Source organism: Hirundo rustica, chromosome 4, assembly GCF_015227805.2.
Source record: "Hirundo rustica isolate bHirRus1 chromosome 4, bHirRus1.pri.v3, whole genome shotgun sequence".
Lineage (NCBI taxonomy): Eukaryota > Metazoa > Chordata > Aves > Passeriformes > Hirundinidae > Hirundo > Hirundo rustica.
The window spans coordinates 8,897,608-8,923,406 of NC_053453.1; the positions used below are offsets into that span (position 1 = coordinate 8,897,608).

Here is a 25,799-nt window from a genome sequence, read left to right on the forward strand (position 1 = left end):
CGTCCTTGGACGCAGAGGGAAGGAGAGCGGGAGGCAGCTCCGCAGGGATGGCCGCGGGTGCCCGTTCGGTCCCTTCAGACGCGGCGGGTGCGCGGGGCGGGGGCGGCGGTGCCTTTAAAGGCCGGGGCGCGGGGCGGGCCCGGAGCGCGGGGGGAGCCGCCCGTCCGGAGCATGCGCTGCGCGGGGCGGAGGAGCGCGGCGGGCGGCACCGCCGCACTCCCCCGGCAGCCGCGGCGGCAGCCAGCGAGCCCCAGCCCGGCCCCGGCGCTGCCGCCGCGCGGGGCCGTGGTGGCCGCCGCCGAGCCCTGAGTGCCCGCGGGGGAGCGGGGCTGCGAGCCGCCCCCCGGTCCGGTCTGCGCCCGACGGGAGAGGCGGCGAGCCGCGGCGGCCATGGGCAACGAGGCGAGCCTGGAAGGAGGCGAAGGGCTGGGCACCTTCCCCGAAGGGGCGGCGGCAGCCGGGGATGGCGGCGGCCCCGCGGCCCCCTTGCAGAGCCTGGTCCCGGCCGGGGTGGAGGCGGACCTGAGCCAGCTGAGCGAGGAGGAGAGGAGGCAGATCGCCGCTGTCATGTCAAGGGCGCAGGGGCTGCCCAGAGGGAACCTCGCCGGCGCGGAGCCGCCTCCCATGCAAAGGCATGCACGGAAAATCTCCCTTCTCCCGCTCCTCCCTTCCCCCTTCTCCGTCTCCTCGCGGTGGGGCGGGGGGCGAGTCGCAATACGATCTGGGCCCGCTGCACCCGGAGCCGGCGTTCCTTTTTGCTGGCAGAGAGGGAGGGAAGGGGTGGCTGCACGGGCGCGGGCACCAGGACGGAGCCTGCACCCTGTGGCTTTTCCACTACAGCGGTCTCTGATCATAACGGCGGTCCCCCGTTTCCGTGGGCTGCGCCCTCTTTTCCTCCCTTGCACTGATCTGGAGCACGGGCAGTTTCTGTGTCGGGGCGGGGAGAGATGTGCAGACACCGTTCTGGTTTTCCGTGTGCGGGTGTGTGCTTTACGGGGCTGGATGCCCGTCAAGCTCTAGTACTAGCCAGGGAACCTCTTCCCGCGGCGGATGGGTTCTGCAAACGTCTGGAGAGAGAATCTTGCTGAATCTTCCAAAGCTTTTGGGCATAATACATTTGCTGGCCGTTATTCTGCCAATTCTGAACCTCTACAACTATCATTTGGCTTCATTAAATAGTCATGGATTGAGGAGGTCTGCTTCAGCCTATTTATTTCAATCTTATTTTTCGTCTTTTTTTTTTTTTTTTTCCCCTTTTTTTTTTCCCTTTATTGGTTGGAAGGGGATAGGCCAAATGATAGATTAAATTGATTTCCACGGCATTCAGTGTTCTGGAGAGTCATGCCTTTACCTTATTGAGCCTCTGCGAAGGCTGGGGTAATTTTCTTCCCCGTTCTTTCCCTGCCCCTCAGCGAATTCAGTGCCCGGCGTGCTCCCCGCTCCCCGCCCGGCTCCTCGGGGCTGCCCCTGTCCGTGGTGCTGAACCCTCCGCCCGGTCGCTGTCCGCCGGCTGAGCCGCCAGCGCTGCCCGGCCCCGTGTCGCTGTCCCCTGTCCTGAACCCCCTCCCGCCCCGGCCCGTCATCCGAGGCCAGAGCCTCTGTTGCTCTCCGACTCCGGGGCTGGGTGTGTTGTTTGTCTTGAAGGAGGAAACTGAAAGGAGCCTCCTCGACTGTTTCACGGTGCATTGACCTCACCCCACATAAATGCATATTTAGTTTATATAATATCAGGTTTATATAAGTGAATTCTAGAAGAGAGGCAAGGAGGGTGGGACTAAATTAATGCTTGGGCAAATTACTGGAGTCACTGAGATTATACCTGAGATGATGGTCTCCATTTTTAAAACTGGAAGTCAAATCTTCCTGTTTCATGTCTTGCTTAATTATTGATCAGGCATTAACACTGTGTGAGAAATAATTTTTTCCATTCAATTGAATTCAGGTCTCTGCAAAGCTTATATAGATGTTAGAGGAAAAGAAATATTCTTTAGTTCCATGAAACTAAGGTCAAAATTCCCTTTTGTATAACTGCCTATGAACAAAGACACAAGTACTTTGAAACTTGCTTTTTACTGCAATATTAGCATGAAAAAAAAAAATAATGTTCTTAGAAGTCTTTAGAATAGGCTGAACTCATTGCAATGTGAATATCTCTGCATTTATAAATGGCTGCTTTCCTACAAACCTATTTATATTAGAAGCTACTTTGATCTTGTTGGCATACCAGACTTCCACCCTCTATTTAAAGTAAAGAGACTCTAAATTTTTGAATTACAGCCTTTCACCTTCTGTCAGAATGTCAGCTTTGACTATTATAGCAGTTCCCATTATCGTATCTTTGTTCCTGTCCCACTGTAATGAAGTTACTACTTGTCTTGTCTCTTGGTTTGTGGCTTTATTTGCTCCTTTTGCTGTTTGCTTTTTTGCTCTTGAGACCTACCAAGAATGTTAGCAGTAGTTATCAAGAACCTGATCTAAACAAAACCCTTAGAGTAAGACTCTTATAAGGATTATGGATCACCCTCTTCTAGACTAAAACTGGGACTAGGTGTTGGTTTTTTTTTTTTTTTTTTTTTTTTTTTTTTTTTTTTTTTTTTTTTTTTTTTTTTTGTCCAAATATTAAGTGACAGAGTGTGATCAAAGGAAGGATTTTGACTTTCAGTCCACATAACTTTGCATTGTGGCAGTGTCATTGCAGGGTCTGTTAGTTTTTAGCATATTAAATGTTTTTTTCCTTTGTAATTTCCATTATAGCATTAGAGTCTAATAATTACTTCCTATTCTAAATGCTCTCATTCCTCCTCCCAAAAGGAGGAGCCCTAAAGTATACAAATTCCTTATGATTGATGGTATCCTGAGGTAACAATTTTTGCAAATACAGACTATGTAATAGTAAGCAATATAGGTGCCAGGTAACATAGTTGCAGTTTTACCACCTTAAAATGAATGCTGTACATTCTAGAACTTCTGTAGGCTTTGAGCTTTTAAGTCTTGTGAATTTTAATATAAGCAATTAGATCTAGAGCACCTAAACTGTCTAATTAATGTGTCCCTACTATATATATATATATATTTTTTTTTTAATTAAAGTTTCATTCTCAAAGTTCCAGTGAGATATTTTGGATCTGTGGAAATCGTTCTATTCTATTTCAATTACCTGCCTTCAGAAAATTCGTGGTTGGGAAATTTATCTGAAACAAACACAGTCAATTTGTAAGGAAGTTCCATTTGTTTGTTTAGCTTCATCAAAAGACTCTGTAACTGTGCCAGTGCTCACTTCTTGAGGAGTTATTCTATATCTCAAAGGATTAGATGGCCAACTGAATATACAACCATCTAATATAGCTCCTTGTGTTTTCTGTTTGAGTTTTTTCCCCTCAGTTCAATGAGCTGATCACAATAGATATTGATAAAAATAGCCACATTTTGATAAGACATGCTAAGAAGTATTGCTGAGTGTTGCACTTCTGAAGTATATTTATGGTGTAGTTTCCGGAAAAAAAATATATATATTTAAAAAGTTAGCCACTGGAGTATGCATAGGTTCATACATATCTTGTCTGTAAATATGAAAAGATCTAACTACCTTTGAGTTGCATTGTTACTGCATTTGTTTTTGAAACTATTAATACTGATCAACAGGGAAAAGACATGCCTTCTTAACAAGCGTTTGTAGTTATGGAATTGAAGAACTAGACCAATAGGGTTTTTTTTGTTAAATCTCTGCTTGCTCCAAAGCAAAGTTTGATTTGGCTGTAATATGTAAGAGAATAGAGATGAGTTCTATGAATCAAGACCAAAAATAGAGGAAATACAGCAGCACAAATAAAAGCATTATGTGAGGAAGAACTAAATTATTTTGTATATTGGGTCTGTTTTGAAGGCTTTAGAACAATTGTGGGTTTTTAATTATTTAAAAATCTTGAAAGTTAGAAAATTCTTGTCAAATAAATACAAGATTTAGTTTGAAGATTCTAATTCTCCAGTTTGATTAAGATTTTTCAATTTCAGTCTGGAGCTGGTTGTAAAACAGTTGTAGAAAAGAGGACTTCAACTCTCAGGTACCTCAAGCTAAATGGAGCAGGTCCTGGCTTTTGACAGAAGTAACATTTCTCAAGAAGCTTGTCTTTTCAAGGCTTTTTCTTCCACTAGGTAACCATGCTCTGTCTGCATTGCTTAGAAACATTTTTATGTACAAAGGCAAGACAAGTCAGGTCTTCAGAATAGTCCTGTATCCTTGAAGAGGATCACCTGAGTTTATTTCCTAGATTCATGGGTTTTAATCTCATTTCAGAGCCTGATATCTGATCAGGTGGAAATTTATGGAACATATTATTTAATAAAAATGCAAGCTGGAACAAATTTCTTGCTAATTTCAAAGTTAAGTTTTTGAAAACAGCTGGATTTTTTTTTGTTTGGGGGGTCGTCCCCCCCGCCCCCCCCTCTATTTTACCTTCACATTGTAAAGTTTGGGCATGGTACCTTATTTCTGGACCTGAATTTCAATAGCACTTTTGATTCCCTGCCCCCCCCCCCCCCCTTTTCACTCTTATCGTTGTTGAATGAATCCTTCCAAGAGTTTGAACATTTACAAATATGAATGCTGGAAATGTACCAGGCTGCTACAAATAGATTAGTGGAAATGTTTTCATATATTAAGCACAGCCTCTTCAGATAAACCTAGAGTGCTTCTCTAAATAATGAGAAACAGAACTGCAGGTAGATCTACCTAGTTGCTAACCAAAGTATAAAATTGCTCTTTTAATAAGAAAAAATGCCCAATATTTGAAAGAATTAGATTATCATTGGGCTTTTCTGAACTATCACCCTTATGAATGTTCCCTTATGCCAGTGGAAAAACACCTACTCACTTCATTGGGTTGCACATGAAGGTTGTAAACTTTCAAATATTGTGGTCAATACATACAGTAGAATGGGAAAGGATAAATGGAATTGTGGAAGGCAGGAAACAGTTTGTCCTTAACAAGTATTACTTGAGGAAATTTTTAACTAACAGAAAAAGTCAGATACAAGATTACGAGAAATCCTCTGTTGTGAGAATTACACAGAAATGTATACCACTTAGCACTGTCCTTTTTTATTGCCATTGTTAACTAATGGAAACTAAATGCTAATCAGAAATACTGCTAAACTCATGGTGACATTAATAATGTAAAATACATTTTTAATGTGGCTACTGTTGATGGTTCTGCAGACATCTGAAAAGAACCCCAACTTTTAAAATTGTGCATTTATTTATGTATTTATTAGTCAAGGAATGCAGTTAAATCTAGTAAATGATTGTTTATTTTGCTCATGAATACCCAAGAAGAAATGTCATGTCTGGCAAACTAAGATCACATCTGACTGGTTCTCTCAAAGTGAAAAGCGAAAATTTTATATTTGCAACATTTCCATGACACTGAAGAGAACACCGTATCTTCCAGCAGAAGCTCAGTGATAGCGCTGAATAGAATATTTTATTATATCCCTGTGCATTAGCAGCGAGTACAATATTATTTCCCCTGCTACAGCCGAGTGTAGCAACAAGTAAAATACTGTGCCACATATGAAGCCATAGTCTTGATTTGGGTCCCTACATTCTTAGTTTCATTTTCTCCTGTATGAACATATAGGAAAATATCATTGCATGGATTTTTCCCAGTTCTCTAATGTAATGTGGTGTTTTGTTTTTAATACTGGTCAGTGTGATTTGTTGAGATGATGCTGAGAAGGAGTATGGTAACTATTTGCAAAGAACTAAAAGCAGGTTCAGGGCTAACTGTGAACTGAAATCTGTCTTATATGATGGAGAAGTCTTCTGATTTGTGGGTGGTTGGGTGCCCAAATAAATACTTTACAAAGAAGTATATACTCCTTAACATAGATGAATTTTAGGAGTTTAAATCCCTGCTGTATATTGAATTGTAAATATATCCAAATTTTGTATGACTATCCAGAACACAAGTACATAAGATTTTTGCATTGTGCATTCCTTTTTTTGTGTGGCTGTACTTTGATCTGCTAATTTTGACACCTCTGTTTCTTTTACTCTTCTGTCTCCCTGTTTTTGTATCGCTAGGGCGGAGAGTTAATATTTTGTATATAGGTGTAATAGGAAGTTTTAGCTTTGATCTCTTCAGAATTTTGAAAAGAAAAGGTATCTGGTTAAATGTTGTTGTATTAGGTTATTTTATAAAGAATAAAACAATCTGTGACTGAATACTTGTATAAGCTTTTAAAGAATAATGATTATTTAAATACTTTCTACACGCACCTTTTTATAAGCCTTGGTCTTTAAAATGCTTAACCACTGAGAAACTTCACAGCACTACCACTGCACTTCCAGGGTTACTGATGCATCTTATTCTATCTATTCTTTCTCATATTATGCCTTATTTTAATTTTATTACATTTTGTCTCTGCAGACATCCTGAACTTGATACAAGCCGCCATCCCAGACAACCAGGTAAGCCTCCAGATCCAGGACCACCAGGTTTAAGTAAAAGCAGAACAGTAGATGTGCTGAAGACAGAACAGCGGGCACCGGGACGGAGCCCTTCTACTCTTAGTCTACGGGAATCAAAGTCCAGGACTGATTTTAAAGAAGATCAGAAGCCAAGTATGATGCCCAGTTTTCTCTCAGAAGCCAATCCATTGAGTGCAGTCACTTCAGTTGTGAACAAATTCAATCCTTTTGATTTGATATCGGATTCAGATACAACTCATGAAGAAGCCGGTCGGAAACAAAAAGCTGCCCCAAAAGAGCAAGGGAAACCTGAGGAGCAGAGGAGCCCTGCAAAACATCCAACTCAACCACAGTCTCCAAAACCTGCCGTTCAACAACAAGGACCTGTGAGATCTACTGTCCAACGAACTGAGTCTTCCAAGCCAGTGCCAGGCCATGGCCAACCAGCAGATGCTAAGCAAGAGCAAGCGAAACAACCACCCCAGCCGAGAGGACCACAAAAATCTCAGCCACAACCGTCAGAACCAACAAAACCTGTTCAACAACAAGCTTCTGCAAAATCTTCATCAGGCCAAACAAAACCATCCCCACAGCAACCAGACAGCACTAAAACGACATCCCAAACACAACCTCCCACAAAACCATCGTCACAGCAGCCAGGACCTGCGAAACAACCATCGCAACAGCCTGCACGGCAAGGAGGTCCTGTAAAGCCATCTTCCCAGCAGACAGGGCCTCCAAAACAGCCTTCTCAGCAACCTGGACCTGAAAAGCCATCTGCTCAGCAAACAGGACCTGCAAAACAACCACCTCAGCCTGGATCTGGGAAGCCACCTCCGCAGCAAACAGGGCCTGTAAAACAAGTGCCACCCCAGGCAGGACCTATGAAACCACCTTCTCAGACTGCAGGGCCCACAAAAGTCCCGGCACAACAAGCAGGACCTACAAAACCACCTGGCCAGCAACCAGGGCCTGAAAAACCCCCACAGCAAAAGCAAGCTGCTGCAAGTCAACCCACTGAGTCTGCCCCAAGGAAAACCTTCTGCCCTCTTTGTACAACCACCGAGCTGCTACTGCACACTCCTGAAAAGGCCAACTACAACACATGCACCGAGTGTCACACTGTAGTCTGCAGCCTGTGTGGATTCAATCCTAATCCTCATATCACAGAGGTGAGTAATTCTCAAAACTGATGTTCACTACCAGAGAAAATAATTCAGTTTACCTTTGTTATGTTGCAACATCAGATATACTACACTATATCATCGTGATAATTTAACAAGTTCAGTAAAAAACTAATGCTATTTCAGAAAATTGCTTATGAGTAAAACAGGGTGAAACTGGAGAAAAAAAAGAAGGTAATGGTTCTTTGCTCATAAAAATTGTTTAAAAATATGTTCTCATCTCTTAATATAAAAAGAGGAGAAAACCCAATGTGACTTTTGTCTCATTTTGATTGTTTTTAATCACAAGCTGTTTATGTTTATAATCTGACCACAATATTAGTGTGCAAATATATGTATAGATAAGTAATATTTTCTACTATAAGAACTAACTAAGCAAAAAAAAAAAAAAAAAAAAAAAAAAAAAAAAAATCAGTCTTTATAGCTCCAGTGTGTGACTTAGAAAGGATGTGGAGTGGATTTGCTTTACAACTGTGTCAGTGTTCAGTTGAAAGCCTGAGTCATGAGTTTGACTTGGTGGTACGTGGGTTTTTTTCATTCTCGTGGGATGTTAAGATCTCTGTGGACTACTTCTAACCTTGATTGCCATTCCTGCTATAATTCTATAACAGAAAGATGGAATAGAAAGCAATATTAAGACTTCAGATGAATTTATTTTCACCTGATATTTGTGGTAGCTTGATTTATTGCTTATATATATCCTTTATTGCTCGGCATGGGAATTAGGCTTCATGTGACTGTTTGATCAGCTTCTTGTACATCCTGATATGCTACTTTTAAATTTGAAAAGTAATTGGAGTTTGTTTTCAGTACCAACACTTTTATCAATTTATGGAAATTCAACCATAGTAGATTTGGCACCAAAGGCTAACTAAAGATAACCAGAAGTGATATTTGGAAAAACTTTTTTTTTTTTTTTTTGCTTTGCTTTGGTATTAATTTAGCAGATGTGAGATGCATACAGGAAAAATACAGATTAATACTGTATTTTGAACTTGGTAAATACTACCTGTATGCCTAAAATTGAATCAAAGAATTTCTGAAGCTGGAAAGGTGCTCTGGATATGGTGCAGTCTAAACTTCTGCTTAAAGTAGTGTCACCTAAAGCAGGTTTAGCCAGTGTTGAATACATTTAAGGGTGGAGGCCTGACAGCCTTTCTGAACAACCTGTGTACTCAGTACCACAATGATTTAAGGACATTTCCAGCTGATAGTTTTCTTTCCAGCACACATGTTTATTTGTGGCTACCTGGTAACAAACAGAAGACTTTTTGCATCCAGAAATATCTGTTGATTTTTTTTGTTAAAATTGCAAATTTAAGCCTAGAAGACTAATTGCAGTAACCACTGGTAGCACTTTGCTTGGTTTAGTAGTGTAATGTTTTCTTTGAGTTTAGAGAAATTGAGGATTGAGATAGCTGTCATTGAAGCCTGGGCTGGAAAGGAAGTGACTTGAACATCTGTGTGTAGAAACTTCAGAGCATATGCAACTAACCAGTTGTCTGTATTTCACGGTCTACATGAGGAAAGGTCATTTTGGACTGCTAGTGTTAAAAAAGATATATGACAGGCAAGAAATGTGATGTATCAATATTGAAATCAACAAGGAAATTTTATTGCAAATCTTTGCCTTCAAATTCTGCCAATGTTTTTAGTCCAGAACTTCTTACAATTATTTGTGAGTGCTGAGTTCTTCATGTCTGCAGTGTGCTCCCAGAGTCTCTTGAAGCCCCAAGTTTGTCTTCCTTTAAAAGCTTCAGATTTCCTATGGAATTGGTCAACAACTTTGGTGTGTTCAAATGAAACGTTTTGAGAGAGAGTTTATGTAAGAAGATTTCCAAGTATTTGGAAATTCTGTGAATAACTACTAGTTTTTGAAGTGGGTACTCTGTAAGTGTGAAATCCAGGACTTTCAGACAATAAATACAGCTGCATTTAAGACTAACTGATTGCATACATATGTAAAAGCAGATTTGAATTTCATATTACACATTGAAATAAACAGAGGATATGCATTTATTTCCTGATGAAATCATTTCAGTAAATGAAGGTATTGGACATCTAATTTGTTCAGCTATTATTTCTAATCTCATGACTCCCACTCAAGCTTTTCTCATTTGCTCAGCTTTGCACCACCAGCTGTCTTGCTGAAACTTCATTGTGGGTGTCCTGCTCCAGTCTGCCATTGAAGCGTGACAAAAATCACATCTGACTTTATTACTGAACATTGGGATCAAAGTTAATAGAACCTGCTCTGGCACCTACAAAAAATTCACTTATTTCAGCTGCCAAGGTTCTCACTTGAGTTATTATCAAATTTTCCTTCTACTTTGTTTTCTTTAAGTATTTAGCTTATTAACAAGAGTTTCTGATTCCTTTTTTACAATACTTTACCCATTTCTTCCCATCTGCCAGGAAGATCATGGTTTGTGACTTGGCTGTCAGTTTTCTTTCTTATGGTGAATTTTTTTTGTTTTGGCTTCTTGTATTTTAACTTGTCCTGAAGTATTATTGACCAAAAATCTGACTTACCCATGCACTTACTGACTTTACTTTAGCAGTAAGTTGTACTGCTTTAGTTAAGTTTTAACTAACTAGTTGTGCTTTAGCTTTCCCTGCTGTTTTTTTTGCCATGTTTCATGATTCTGGAATCCTGCATTGTGCTTTTCCCATGTCCTTTATAACTACGGATTTTATGGCTTATGTTGAACACATTACTTATGGGGAAGCAATAATTTCAGATTGGATGTGGGGAGTGGAAGGCATTTATTTAGGGGAAAAGAAGAAAAAAAAAAACTTTTTTTCTCTAAAATTTTTCCTTTGTGCGCTTGCTGGAATTGCTTTCCTAAGAGTCTCCTTACAAGTTTCCTACAAGGTAGCTCAGTCTCCAAAACTAACAGAGTGAATTTTTCCAATGTAGGTCTTTCTAAATTTCTGTATATTTCTAGTGGACCCTGAAAAGAATTTAACAAGCTTTAAAAACTGGCCTAGGAAGTAGATTGTATACATTGTAAAGACATTATAAAATGCAGATTAAAAAATTAATTAATTTTATTCATTTAAACCTCTATTTAAAATTCAGTAGCACATGCACTCTGTCTGTTTTAACTCACTAGAGAGAACTGTGTAACTAAGAGCAGAAAATGATATCTGTATTGCCACAAGGTCAGACCTCTTGAACTATTTCTCTGAACCATCTGACACTGCAGTTCTCTTGGGGAACAAGGATAGTTGGTGTCTTGCTTTTGTACAGCAGTCTAGAGAGAAAACACACCATACATAAGTGTTCAGTAACATATGTCTCTCTAATCTGTCTAGGTATTCATACTCCACTCATCACCATGGCACATGACTGCCTAGCAACAGTTGCATAAAGTAATGGAAAAAATTATATAAGCAGGTTTGAGGACTGGTAGTTATTCCATTTTCCTTTCATGTACATCAGAACCTTGTAGGAAGTGTATCTTTTATTACATGGTGACTTATGTTTCTAATTTTTTTACCATTTTATTTTCCCAAACCCACTCCCATTAGCAACAGAAACCAACACTTCCCAAAAAAAGATTCAGCCCATAAGAACATTCAAATAGGAGTAGGTTTTCTGAAAATTAACAAAGACCTCTTGAGGAAAAAAGGTAAAAGCATGAGCTGCTATAGTTAAATCTAAATGATAAGCACATGTGCTCAATAGCTGGAGTAAATTTTCATTCCCTGTGAACTAGTTATTGGAAGATGCATGCAACACAGACTGAGCAAGGGTTTAAAGTGTAATAACAAAGTCATGAAGATGTGGTGCCGCTAGCTCCCGACAATGCGCCAAGAGTGGCTGTTCCCAGACACAATGCAATCTGAGTAACAGTAGAGCAGGGCTTGCTCTCTGTGGTGCAATGGTGTGCTAAAGTGCTGAGGATAGAGACAAGGACAAGGGAGAGCTCTTCCGTATAGAGTCCAAGGTGGTTTATTACCAAGAAGGATCCAGGGATGAAAGACCAAGAATAATGGAGTGCAGGGACTTTTATACAGGGGAGGTTCTAGGGGAGGGTAGGAATTTGCAACCAATAGGAAAGGGACTGGGGAGGATCACAAGGCAGGGTTTACAATACATGAACCTATGGGGGGCACAGGGGGAGGGGAATAGCTTGGACAAACCAATGGAGCTTTCAGTAACAGGGGATTTCCAGAGCAGGGGGCGGGTACAAAGAGGGATTGACAGTTTAGCACGGGGAGGGACAGAGAACAATCTGGATCAAGTGGCAGGTCTAGGACAAGATAGACAACTAGGTGGGAAGATACAACTTGGGACTAAACTGACAATATAGGGGGAAATAGAACACACCGTTGCACATAAAACACACCACAACATCATGACATTCTTTAGGATGGTTATCTGTAAAGCTGATGATCAAGTAGCGCGTTAAAGCTGTGAATGTTGGACCCTTGGCTGTGTGTAGTCTCTGCTCCTGGAGCCCATCTGTGATGTGCATGTGTGGATGTCCATCTTCTAGGTGGTTTTTGAGGAGGGATTATTCCACGTGAATTTTATCTACATTAGATCATATTGCTTCCATTGTTTTGGTGTTCTTTTAAGAGACTATTTGAAATTAATCATGAGGCCAAGTATAATTTTATACATAGATACCTAAAGAAAATTGCGCATTTAAATAATGTGAAGCTGTGCATTGATATAGGATTTGTTTACTTCCCAAAAGTTCTTCTGGGTGGGGATAAAATGAATTCTTAATATTTTATTGTTTCTGTTTTGTTGTTTTTTTTTTTTCCAAACAATATGTCTGTACCAAAGCTGACTTAATCCTAATGGGAAAAAAGAGGAGGGATAAGAAACCCCAAGCAGGCTGACTATCTCAAAGTGGAGTGTATGGTTTCTGATCAAGTAGAGCTTTTTACTGGATTGCACATTTATTTTTCAATTCGACATGAAAAATTTTAAACTCAGTCTGAAATATTTTCTTTTTTTTTGTTGTTGTTATTGTAAATTTTTGTGGGGGAGGGGATGGTCTGTTTTTTAAACTTTTTTTTTTCTTTCTTTCTTTCTGCCTTTTTATTTACAATCATATCACAACATTTGATTTAAAAATGTAATATTTTAGTTCAAATTTTTACAATTATTTTTGATATTTGTATTTGTTTTTTTATTAAAATCCTGCAGCTCTAAATCTCCTAAACATACTTGGGCCTGAAGTAGGATCAGTAACTAAATAGAGTTTAAACCATCAGAAAGGCATTAATTTTCTTCAGTTATTTTCATTATTATTAGATTATATAGGGAGAACATTATATAATAATTTAAAATAAGGAAGATGACTATCATTCTTGTGGTGAATCCAGGTAATTTTTGCTTATACTTACAATAAAATTAATAGAAATTACTCTATTAAATCTTTGTTGATTACCTGACAGTAAAGGAAGCTCTTGATTGAAGTATTCCCTGCTGTGTTGTAGTCATACATAGGCACCAGAATGCAGCTTGGACTGGAAGTGATATATAAACAAGAATAAAACTGACATCACTGTGGGTAGTGACATGCAACAAATCTTAAGTTTTTTAATATCAGGGAAAATAGCTTTGAATCTGTACACCTTATGTGAACTTGGCAGGGGGGATATAGGGTTATATAAATAAACAGAAAAAACTAGGAAAAATCCCCAAGGACCTAAATCTGATTATCAGCTGTTTTAATCATCATAAGTTTTATAGAATTGAGTTACCAAAAAAAAAAAAAAAAAAAAAAAAAAGCCTCCAACAAAACCCAAGACATTTTAAATTTTTCAAAGTATTAATTTAAATACCAGCTCTTTACTGTGCTAAAGTAAAGTGAGAAAAGTTCTGTGAAACTGATGGACTTTAGTTTGGGTTCAAATTGATCAGAGACTAGATGCAAACAAGACTTGTTTAGTTGTCATTTAAAAACCATAAAAGTGTGAAATATTTGCTTTAGTACAAAGAGTACTTGGGGTGTTCCAGTCTTACTAACACTGCAATTTCTATCCAAATAGCGATTATTCACAATTTTTGTGATGCAATGAAGTTAGTATAGTTCCTGTAATTCTGCCCCTGGCCACAACTGCCACACAGACATTTGGGAAAATTGTAAAGATCCTCAAGTAAAAGGGCTGTGGAAGTACAGGGTACTGTTTCTCTCCATGGAATATTCTTAAACAAACTCCCACATTGTTTCTGTCTTAGAGGAAGACTGTGCTCCTACAGTTGTGCTTTACTTTAAGGATTAAATGTAGAAATATCAGTGATGCCCTGTGGTTTCCCCTTTTTTTTTTTTTTTTTTTTTTTCTACACATCAGGGGCAGAACATAGAGGCAAAACCCCTCTGCATGGGGAATAGTGTCCCAATAATTCAATAATTTAATTGAGCAATATTCTACAATATGTTGGAGTGTTTTCTTATTAGTCCAGAAAGCTGGCCCGTCCAGTTTGTAAGACAAGTAAATAATAAATTAATCTGCATAGCTAAAGATGTCAACTGCAGTCAGCCATCTGCGCCAGTATTGCTGTTGCTCAGCAACTGTAATTTACTACTATGTGAGGCCATGTGATGTGGGATGGTGTTTGCTGGGCAGTCACTGGGCAGGCAGCATGGCCCAGCCCTGCTCTCACCAGACAGCTTAATCCTTTTCATCATTCGCTCAGTGCAGCACAGATGAACTTTGTTAACCTTTTCTTTGCCAATCTCTTGATTTGAAGTTGGATTTTTTTTGTCAGTCATTCACGTGTTTCTGGTGTATTAAACAGTGCAGTTGATGAAAGTAATGAGCATTTGTTGCATTTCTGTATGATGCAGTGCACTGAGCTGTGTTTAAAAGTCTTTTTCCTTGCTATGTGTATGCGGCAGCTTAATCATATCCTTGGCTATAAAAAGCTAGTTTTTAGATATCCTGAGATACTGACATTAAAAAAAAAAAAAATCAAAAGATTATGTTCACTATTTTGCTCTATGATTCTAATTATGTAAGCTATACAATAATAGTTTCCCAAACATTCATAATTCATATGCAAAATATAGATTTTTTTTGTATTGGTAATTTAAGCAGAGTAGCGGAGTATGTTTTAAGATTGTGGTAACTGCATAATATGTAGCTCATTTGGTAGTGTTTAGTAGCTTTAGAACAGCTAAGTAACATTTAAAAATAGTTTTTCAATATGTCTATTTAAAAAGTTTGCACCAGCGTTGGTTTAGCACCAAGCTACAGAGCTTGTAACCATTGCTGTGGTTTGTGGAATGGATACCCATGGACCCATGCTGCTGACTAGAATCGTGTCAAGTTTGTAAGCATCTTGAGTCAGTGTTCCCTGGCAAACTCATCATGCACCTGAAAGGAAGGTAAATATGTATTTTGTAGTGATGAAGTATTTGCCTGAAATGAGGATCAGTGGCATACTGTGTACAATTGTTAAATGTTTGGTTCAGTGTAATTACTTTGAACAGCTGAGAATTTATTCATGGAAGGATGGTATAGAAGAAAAATCTTTGTCTCCAGTATTGCACAAGCTTCTTTAGAAGACATTTTAACTTGTATGTTGACATACCAATTTAATTTGGTTTGTGATAGCTGTTTTTTTTTTTTTTTTATTCATAACAGGATTTTCTAATTTTGTTTCTTGTCTCAGAGTATTCTACCACACTGCATGAAGCTGCATAAAATCATGTGCTTGAGCACTTTATTTTTCACGTTTCTCTCATCATTTTGGCAAAAAATATCTGCTGAGCCAAATCTGGATTCATCACTGCAGTTTGAAATTATCAGGAACCAAATAAGTTACTGTGTTTTCAAACTAGAAACTGATTTTCTCAATAAAGCTTTGGAGCTGAGCAGTGTCAGCAAAGTCCATTTACATATCTGTGGTAATGTAAAGGGATGTTAATATTTTATGTATATTTTAAGTTCCTTTTTATAGCAGCAAATGACTGTTCTAAATGAGGATGAGACCCATTCACTTTTGCTCTGCAAAAGGATTGCTAGCATGGCTTCTGAGAGCCACATTGATATTGTGTGCCAGGAATTTTTATATGAAATATGTTCAATCTGCAAGTCAAAATTTATTTCTCATATACTTTTGGAATCATAGAATCAAGATGGATTCTCTTCCTCCCCTACATCATCTGCAGGGATAGAAATTAAGCATGTCAGGCAATGCACTTGCTGACAGCTTTCCTGTTGTTTTTGATGAGTGTGTGTTGTTAGAACCAACCTCAGTCGTTTTTGGAGAAAGGAATAGACACTGGATTGCCTTCAACTGTGTTGTCTTTGGGATAAGAACTGAACTACAGTTGCTATTTGTTATTGGTTTCAACTCTTAGCTTGTGTTTCTTTATGCATTCATGATCTATAGTGTTATAATTTTCTTCAAAGTAATTCTCCATGGATGTTGTTAGTAAAATACCGAGTAAATTCATTTGGTGTTTCAGATTATGAGAGTTGATGCTATGGTTGGTGAATACATAAAATACAGTTTAATTACTTTTTTGTTGTTCTGAGGGCATATAGTTTCTACAACAGTGTAGTGGTTTCACCTTTGCCAAATTCTGGTTGCCAAATTTAGTGTAGTGGTCTCAGGGTTTATTCTCTTTTTGTGGAAGAAAGATTAAAACAAAGCAGGCTCAAGCTTAAAAATGAACAAATAGTTTTATTAACACACAGTAAAAGAATGGAAAAAGAAAGTTGGAAAAAAACTAAAACAAAACAGAATGAAACTCCAAAAAACACTCTTCCCTCCCCCTACAAACTGTTAACTTTCTTACAAACAGCATAGAGACAAAACCTGTGATTTTCAGTCAGTTTCACCATTTGAAAATAGTCTTTTGTCAATTCTTTAGGAGAAGAGTCTCTCTCAGAGCCATGGATCCCACTGACAACCTAGAGTGGTTCTCTTGTGGGTTGTATAACTGTCACAAAAACAGCCGCCGGGGGAAACCTGCCTTTGTGACCCCTCCCATTAGCAGTTTCCCAAGCTGCTTATGCATCATGGGTCTTAGACTCTTGCATACTGGGGTGTCACTTTTTACAGATGAATAACTCCAAAGGCAAAGGATTCTTCATCTCAAGGTACAGAGATATCTCCTCACTTCTTCACTGGTGCAGAGGGCTTCTCATCTCTATCTCTGTTCAAGCATCTTATGGGATTAATATCACTTAGTCCATCACAAACACCCTTGCTCAAATTCACCCACAAATCTAAACAATCATTTCCCCAAATGCATATCTTTCCCATGATTTAAAGGGATAATCTAAATATAGAGTTCATTTCCATGGCTCAATAAGAATGGAATGACAAACTCCTAAAGCCCTTGTCCGAATAGTCTTTTCACTCTTGCTCCACTGACTTCATGCTGTTTCTTCTCTATGTTCACTCTGTCCCTTTCTTTTCTCTCTCAAGGAAGGGTTAGGCCTTGGAAGCTTCGCTTTGCCAGGAAAGGGTTAAATCTGCCCAGAGTCTTCTTTTTCCCTCTCACTGCAGCTCATGGTGTTGATTTTCAAGGCCGTGCTGGTGATGGGGAGAATTCACGCAGAAAGATCAGAGAACCCGGGCAGTCCAGAATCAAAAAATAAAACCCAGGCAGTATAATCAGTGCCTTTTTTGCCCACCCCTCAGTGTAAATCAGGCCAGGCCCCGGCCCAGCCAGCCCGTAGCCGGTACCAGGGCCCGGCCGGCAGCGCCTGCCCGGCCCCGTGCTGGCAGCAGCTGGGCCCGGAGGCACGGCCCGGCCAGGGCCGCTCCTCTGGGCCCGGCTCAGCCCAGCCCCGGCCGAACCCTGGCTGCTGTGCAATGTTACCTTTCTCTCTCTGGCCAGAGGGAAAAGGGCTGACCTGCAGGAAGTCAGGGGTTTTATATATGGCTACTGCCCAAAGTCACATTTGACATTCTCAGTGGTCAAAACAGATGCCAATATCCCAAACTAGCCTTCTGATAGGTCCCTGTCCTTTCTAAAATGATTCCTCCGTAACTAAAAAACCAAACTGCGCCAAACCATGACAAACAGTTAGAAAACAAAGCAGCAATTTCCGTTGCTCAGGAGTTGAAATCTGAAGAAAAATGCTGCATGAAACCTGTGAAGTTTACTGTCCTAGTTATGGCTCTCAGAATGAAGACAATCACTTACAGATTTCTTCTAGAAATAAGACTCAGCTCCCACCCTTAAATACTGGTGTAAAAACCAGACAGCTTGGGTTTATCAGCATCAAAGAGGAATATTCTTCACAGACAAGAACTGCTAAAGCTCACAAGTTCCTATGGAAACTTTTGCTTTTTAATCCCATATAAAGATATTAAAAATGTGGAGAAAGAAACTAGGAGATCACAGAACTGCTGCCCAGGAACACTTTTAAGGATAGAAAAACATTGGTACTTTAGTTATCTGCAGCAGCAGTATGTTTTACTTCATCTGTAATAATGTGTAAGAGCACCTGTATTTAATGGAAGCCTGTTAAAATTTATGGAATATCTTTATAATTCTGGTAGAACAAACAGGCAAGTGTTTGATAGAAAACTATATCACTTATAGCACATTTCATTTTGAACTCCTGCTGTTCCAGTCACAGGACTATAGTTTGTACAGTTTTGTATATGTTTGAAGATGTGTGTAACCCATAATGATTTGAGCATTTTGGCACTTAATTCCTCCCACTAAAATGCATGGGAGGAATTTTATGTTTAAACCAGGAAAATTTAAAAAATAATACAGTAAAGTGAAACTTCATACATTTTCCATTTTAAAGTTCAGCTATAGGAGTAGGAAATTTGGTTTTGATTTTGGAGGCTCCAGTTTCATACCAAGAATGCACATATGTGTACATACGAATATAATTTCTTTTTAATTATAAGGGAAAATTAGTGGTTGAGGGTTAAGATTTTGTCTTCTGCACAAGGTTGTTTTGAAATCTATAGCATAGAAGTAATGTTTGTTTGGACTCCAAGTATGCAGCAGAATCAGACTGAACAAGCTGAAAGTTGAAGACAAACCTAAATGCTTAAAAATGCAATTGGAATCTGGACACCTTAAATGTAAGAATTATTCAAACTACTAATTTTATAGCCCCAACAACTCTACAGTTACTTCATTTGAGGCCTTACAGGTGTCATAGTGACTTAAATTTAGATTTTCTGCAAGCCAAATGAGAGCAGGTACGCACCTGTTATTGCCATGGTGTCAAAAAGAAGCAGAAGCAGTGAATCCCTACAGAGAGTGTGTTTTCCAAATGTCTGTAAGAATCCTTTGGATAGGGGAAAAAGCCATTCCTTGCTTCGGATCATGTCTTTCTTCACTGTAGAGCAGAGCCTACCTCCCTAATATAAGAAATCTTAGTTACTTTGCGAAAGCCAGGCAACCGTGACAGCCTGGTCTTTGATTACACTTAAGCTCTAGAAAACCCTTAAGGATTCATCCAGAAATGGTATTAGTATGTATCTAAATACATTATGTTACTAATATCTAAAATCAGGTACAGGAATTGATAATTAAGCAAACAAAATGAGAGTTTAGCTAAATGTAATCCTTGCTCAAGTCCTCTATACATATCTGAACTTAATTCCTTTCATAATTCACAACAGAGTTTAAACATGTGTTCCAGTTTTTTTTCAATTGTTTGCACTTTTTAACAGTCATCTGCTATATGGTTTGCAATCAGAACAGAAAATTGTTCAAACAATCTAAAAAAATTGCACTGAAAATGGAAGATAAGAGCTGCCTTACTATGAACGGAACTTTACACCTGAGGCCAAAATTTGTCATGGCTTTGCGAAGATGTTAGTAATAGTGAACTTATATTCCAGAGTGTGTGTTTATACCATGTTTATCAGAATAATTGAAATAACTGTGTTTTAGGGAGCTGCATCCAACTCTTAATTTTTGCTGCTGCACAAATACAAGGCTGGCAAGGCACACCAAATTAATGAATTCATTGCCTCAGTCCATGACATCAGAGCTCTTTCCTTCCAGTGAGCTCTGATATTATGCAGACAAAATCTTTTCTTTGCATGTAGTGCCTCTAGATTTGTTCCACAGTGTATAGTAGAGATTTCATAGCATCACAGAATCATCTATGTTGTAAAAGATTTCTAAGACCAACGAGACCTGAGTGAGAAACAGCATCCAGGAATCTTCACCCTTAAGGGAAAAAAGGCTTATGTTGTGTGTTCTCTTACTTGCAGTTCACTCTGTTGCAGTGGTGTGTGCAAATGCTGTAGCTGGCAGCCTGCGTTCCACACAAAGAGTAAAGAATAGGAGAAGTGCTACAGGTGACCTGCTTAAATATCTGCTTGCAGGTGGAGGCCCATGGGACTCTGTACCATATTGAATGGCATTTTTGCTACCTATAATGTTTCTGCTAATGATGGAAAGTGTGGAAAGTAGCACATGACCACACGTTTTAGGCAATTTGATCCTTTCTCAGATGGTGAAGCTGGGCTTTTCTGTCTTATCAGAAATATGGTTTCCTTCTCATGTAATACCGATTGGAAATGATAAAAAAAATGTTTTAGAGTTGTGAGGCACTAGAATTGATGAGAAACATGAGTACATACATTATTTGCATTATTCCTTCTCCTCTGTGTGAAAAGTGGGGCCTGTTGTATGCAGAGGTACCCTAAAAACTTCTAATAACCAAGGAGTTTTGGGAAACCTAATTATGGCTCTTGAAATGCCATCAGAGCTCAGGCAAAGCTCCTCACTGAGTTTGGATGAACACTTGCCCCCTGAAAATGGTGGCAATACGTATGTCTGTGTTACACACAATGTGGGTTTACACACCTTTTTGGCTAATTCATTGGATACATATGTACTGCCAGTACCTGTGCTCTGTAATTTAAACCATTACCAAAAGCATAAGCTGTATTAAGAGCTTGATAGATATATGCTTAAAGATAATTATGCATTTACTGTGTTTTAATTCTGATTATTGTTTTCTGTCAGCAGACTTGATTTATTACACTATTTTAGCAGTATTTGTTATTATTCTGGCAAATCATTGCTGTAAATGAATCACTGGGTCCCATGAAATTCCAATGCATTTTTTTCATTCTGCTGGGTTTTTATCCTCCAGTATTCAGCTGTGTGTAAACTGAATGTGAAGCTATTAGAATCATGGGCTTGGTGATAGCTTGTCTCATAGCGATGTGGAGAAGAATGAAAATAATCAGCTGTGCATGTTAATTGCAAAATATTATTAGTGATATTTCTCCCTTTTTGCACAGAAGTTTAAAATATTGGAGCAAGTCCTATATTAGAATAACTTATGTTTATTTTATTAACTTTGTCTTATCTTAATTATAATTGCCTCTATTTTTTTTTCAGATCAGCGAATGGCTCTGTTTAAACTGCCAGGTGCAAAGAACATTAGGAGGTGACCTAGCACCAGGTCATGGTCCTGGGCCACAGCCACCTGCACTCAAACAGAGGACACCCACTCCACCTTCATCAGCTAAACCATCTCCCCAGCCACAGCCTGTTCAAAAGAAAGATATAACTCCAAAACCTGATCCTTCACAGTTAGCAGAGTCCAAAAAACCTCCACCACAAAAAAAGCAAACACCCTTGCCTGGGTCTCCTCCTGTAAAATCGAAACAACCCCGTGCAGAGCCCACTGAGATCTCCCAGCAAGTAGATGCTGCTCCAAAATCTGATCAGGTTAAGCCAACGCAGGCTGAAGATAAGCAAAAACAGCCCAGTGTACAGAAGCCTACAGCAGACCCTGTATCTACCTCTGTAGCACCAGAGCAGAAGCAAGATTTGGCAGGCCCCACACCGCCAACTCAACAGAAAGTGACAGACTCCCCAAAGCCTGAGCTTGCAAAGCCATCACAGGAGACACATCCAGCTGGTGATAAACCTGATTCCAAACCTGTTCCACAAGTGTCTCGGCAGAAGTCGGATCCCAAGCTGGCATCTCAGCCTGGGGCTAGACCAGATGCTAAAGCTCAAAAGCCTGTTGAGCCAACGCAAACAAAAGATGAACCTAAAAAGTTACCTACAAAACCAGCCCCAAAGCCTGATACAAAACCAGCTCCCAAGGCCCCACAAGCAGGGGCAGGACCCAAGCCAGTGCCAGCACAATCGGCACCTCAGTCCCAGCCACCTCAGAAAACTCCGGAGCAATCAAGGCGTTTCAGCCTTAACCTGGGAGGCATCACTGACTCCCCTAAGCCTCAGCCTACAACACCACAAGAAACAGTTACTGGGAAACTCTTTGGATTTGGAGCTTCATTCTTCAGCCAGGCCTCAAATTTAATTTCCACAGCGGGTCAGACAGGGTCTCAGACATCGGGCCCCCCTCCACCTGGTCCTGCAGCAAAGCAGCCCCAGCCTTCCCCACAGCCTCCAGCCCCTCAAGCAGCCCCCAAAGAGGCTGGTCAGGCTCAGCCTCTTCCAAAAGCTGTTCCTGTAAAGAAAGAAGCCAAGCCTCTTACAACTGAAAAATCAGAACCATTGAAAGTGGATAGTGTTTTAACTAAAGGATCTGATTTAGAAAAGAAACCTGGTTTGGCTAAAGATAGCAAGCCTCAGGCTGCTGAAGCTAAGAAACCTGGTGGACTGTCAGAACCAGAGAAAGCCAGCCAACCTGAAATGTCTTGTCCCCTTTGTAAAACTAGACTAAATACTGGCTCTAAGGATCCCCCCAACTTTAATACCTGTACCGAATGCAAGAAAGTTGTGTGCAATCTCTGTGGATTTAACCCAATGCCGCACATAGCTGAGGTAAGGCAATTGGGTCTGTATTTACCTGTATTCCTACCTACAGGTTCCCGGTGCTGTGGAGACATAAATAGCTGGGTTTTACCTATTGAATTGGTAAATTTTCTTGAGCATTTCATCATCTGAAGTGTTTTAAAATTAAATATCTGTGTTGAATTAAACTTAGTCACTTGTCAGATAGTACTTCTGATGAATTTTTGGCATATTGAGGAGGTCTGGTAGAGGTGGTTGCTATCACTTTGAGACATTTAAGCAGATATGGTTATGAACTCCTTTGAAACTGGTGCTACTATGACACAGCAAACTACTGTATTTTCAATCTGTCATAAGCTTTTTCTTGTACTTCAGTTTTGTCTCCTAGTGTGTGCCTCTTTAACTAGCACCTCTGATTCAAAAAACTATTGAATGAAGAAATGTATTAATGCTTAGTTATTGCCCTTCCCTCCTGTTTAATACATCCCTAAATTTATTCCATTAATCTCATTCTGGCTCTGGAGTCTTTGCATATGCATTCATTAGGAAGGTTGAAGTTTGAGTGATACCTGTGTGGTAAAAGATGTAATTTTTTGGCAAGAACAATACAAGGCTCACAAAATTACTTCATTCATTGGAGACTGTCACTTTGAAAGTGCTTTTTCTGTGACTGCCTGGGACTGCTACTCATATTTAAAAGAATTATACAACTTGTTTTCAGCAGTTTCCTCACATTGCCTGTTTTTATCTGCTTCCTTTCTCAGCGTAATTTTTTTTGACAAGGGGGTTGGAAACTATACTATCTTAATGGAAAGGTGGAAGCACATCTTATTTACCCTATGAATTTGGCAAGTTTAATTCAACAGAAGCAGACCACCTAAAAATACTTGTGAGCAGTTGAAATGTTTAGGTTGGTCTGTGCAGCACATGAGGACTGTGGTAGTTGGTGTTCTGCCTTTGAAATCTGAATGAATAAATGACAAATGACTGCCAGGGTTAAAAGATATCACATCTCTGCCTTAAGGTGAGAATAAATATGGGAAGAAGTAGCATAAATATTGCTTATGATTTTGTATATGCATTTCTTTGTGTATTATTTTCTGGAATATACTATCATTTGAGAGGTCTTTTTCCTGATAGAATAGGCACATTTTATCCAACACATGAATATGTTGTCAAATGTATTTGTGGTCATTTAGGTCAGAAAGAAAGATCTGAAAATGCAGGACGATTGATGATCAGTGATTAAAAATTGGGATTCGATTGATTTTTAACATTGTTTATGCACCAAATACCATCGAACACACACACTCCATCATTGTCCAACTCTGGGTACACACACACACACACACACACTTATATGGATTTAATTGTGAAAAATGCTTATAACTTTCTCCAGGGGCACTCTAGTATGCGTACACAGAGTACCATGGAAACAAGTTGTATCCATTCTGGTGACACATTGGTCAGATGGCAGCTACACAGTCCGGGTGCACTTAGTTGTGAAGGTGTAGGACTGCCTTGACATGCTACCTTGATTTCTTCTACTTAAGATTAGGAGGCTGGTACTCTGTTTCTGTTTTTCCGTCACTGGTGGTTGTTTTTGTGGTGTTTTGTTGGTTTTGTTTTGTTTTGTTTTGTTTTGTTTTGTTTTTAGGAGATTCCCTTTATTTCTGCTCTTTAGAATATCCAGAGCTTGAAATATGAATGATTTTCTTTAGTCTGAGTTCCTCATGCCTTTCTTTATTTCTCTTTTTGTTCCTGCCTGCACATTCTTCTTCCTTGTACTACACATTTCCACCTCTGTCCACACTTTCTGTCTTGTTGTCTTTTTCCCTCTCAGTTTTGCTAGAAAGTGGCAATGTACTTTTCCTTCACAACAGGAGGTGGTTTGCTTGGCTGAGAGCATCCTAACTTTTCTTTTCATAAAGACTGGACAGACAGAACAGGGAGCTCAAGTTTCGTCTCCCAAATGTGCTGTGTAAATAATGTATTCGTGGTCAGATAGCAATTCTGTCCCTGGATGCAGAGTATGTAGTACATGTGTTTTACATGACAGAAACTTGATGGTGACCATATAGTTTATGTTCACTTGCATACTCTTTTCATGCACCAAATTCTTCTAAAGTACTCAGTACTGTCTGGAAGGTTATTCACTTGTTTCTTTCTTTGGGGGTAAGGAAGGAGAAACAGAAATGCTTTTTAAAATTGGTCTTTCTGGTGGTTTGCTACCTAATTCTTTTATTCCTATACTGTGCATTCAGATAAAAAATGTAATTGCAGAAGTTATATGCCTTCTTGGCCCCAGAAGTGATTTTGGATGAACAAACATATTGCATCTTAAGCATAATCTTAGTTTTTCTTTGGGCCTGCAGCTGTATCAAAGTTATTCTGACTGTTGCTTATGTGTTGTCTACATTTTGTTCTCTCAGTAATGGCTGAAAATGAGTGGAGTTTTATTGACTGAGTGATGGCTGAATGCTTGTTGCCAACAAAGCTTGTATTAAGCTACATGGTAAGGATCAGTCCAATGGAGGAGGGAAACCAGTGTTTCATTGTCAAATGCAGAGGAGCATCTAAACCCCATGGGCACTTCTGCCTTAAAATCTCTCTGCAGGGAAATTTTTTCCAGCCAATGTGCTGCTGTACTGCAGACAGGGCTGAGAGTACTTTTAAGAGAAGAAAGTGCTTTCTTACAGTGGCAGCTGTTTGTCCTTGCCTGTATGTGACAGAAATAACTTTCAAAAAAGTCTTTGAGCTGCTGCAAACAGTCAGTCCTCTAATAACCCCTCTACTGCAGAAAATATAACTAGACTCTTACCTAGTCAAAATCAACAATATGCTATTTAATTCAGTGAAATTGTTTTGATTTATGAAAGCAGAGAATTAGGCTAAAATATATATTTTTTTAAATGAGCTGATTGTTCTTTTTCTCCCTGATTTGTTGGTACAACAGTCAAACAGTTATTTATTTAAATGGTAATTTATCCATGATGCAAACAGACACAAATGATTAAATAAATGACACTTGATGGATTTCAGAGACCCACAGGACCATGGGAGCCCTAGTGCATTAGTAGATTCCTTATTCTGCCATTTGCTCAATGGGGAGGAGAACTGTTTACCAGCTCTGTAATTAGCTTTCCAGCTCAGGTAGTTGGAAGCAGCTCTATTTTTAGTAACAAAGCACAAGATCAAAACTGCTGAAGTCAGAAATGAAGTGTGTGGCAACGACCATTTTGTGCATTTAAAACTCAGTGAACTGTTCAGAATATTGAGCAGGAGCGGAGATGGTTGTCTATAATGTAATTAAGTATGTTGAGGTCAGGAATGTAGAACCTGTGCTGAACTAATGCAGTAGTAAAATGTAAAAAAAAAATGAAAAAAAAAAAGTTTAAAAGCTAAACTAAGGAAAAATAAAATATTCCAGATATTTTAGATTCTATGTGGGAA

At 39.4% G+C, this 25,799-nt stretch overlaps 1 protein-coding gene across 8 annotated transcripts in view; it reads left to right on the forward strand.

Annotated features, from left to right (window-relative positions):
- Nucleotides 1-390: 390 nt before the first annotated feature.
- The window catches only part of PCLO (piccolo presynaptic cytomatrix protein), a 326,032-nt gene continuing 300,623 nt past the window's right edge, over nucleotides 391-25,799 (forward strand). For all 8 annotated transcript variants that reach the window (XM_040061464.2, XM_040061465.2, XM_040061471.2 and 5 more), the window contains exons 1-3: nucleotides 391-632; nucleotides 6,429-7,641; nucleotides 20,976-22,376. In XM_040061464.2, coding sequence (XP_039917398.1) covers nucleotides 391-632; nucleotides 6,429-7,641; nucleotides 20,976-22,376 — 2,856 coding nt within the window. The remainder of the gene's footprint in view (nucleotides 633-6,428; nucleotides 7,642-20,975; nucleotides 22,377-25,799) is intronic.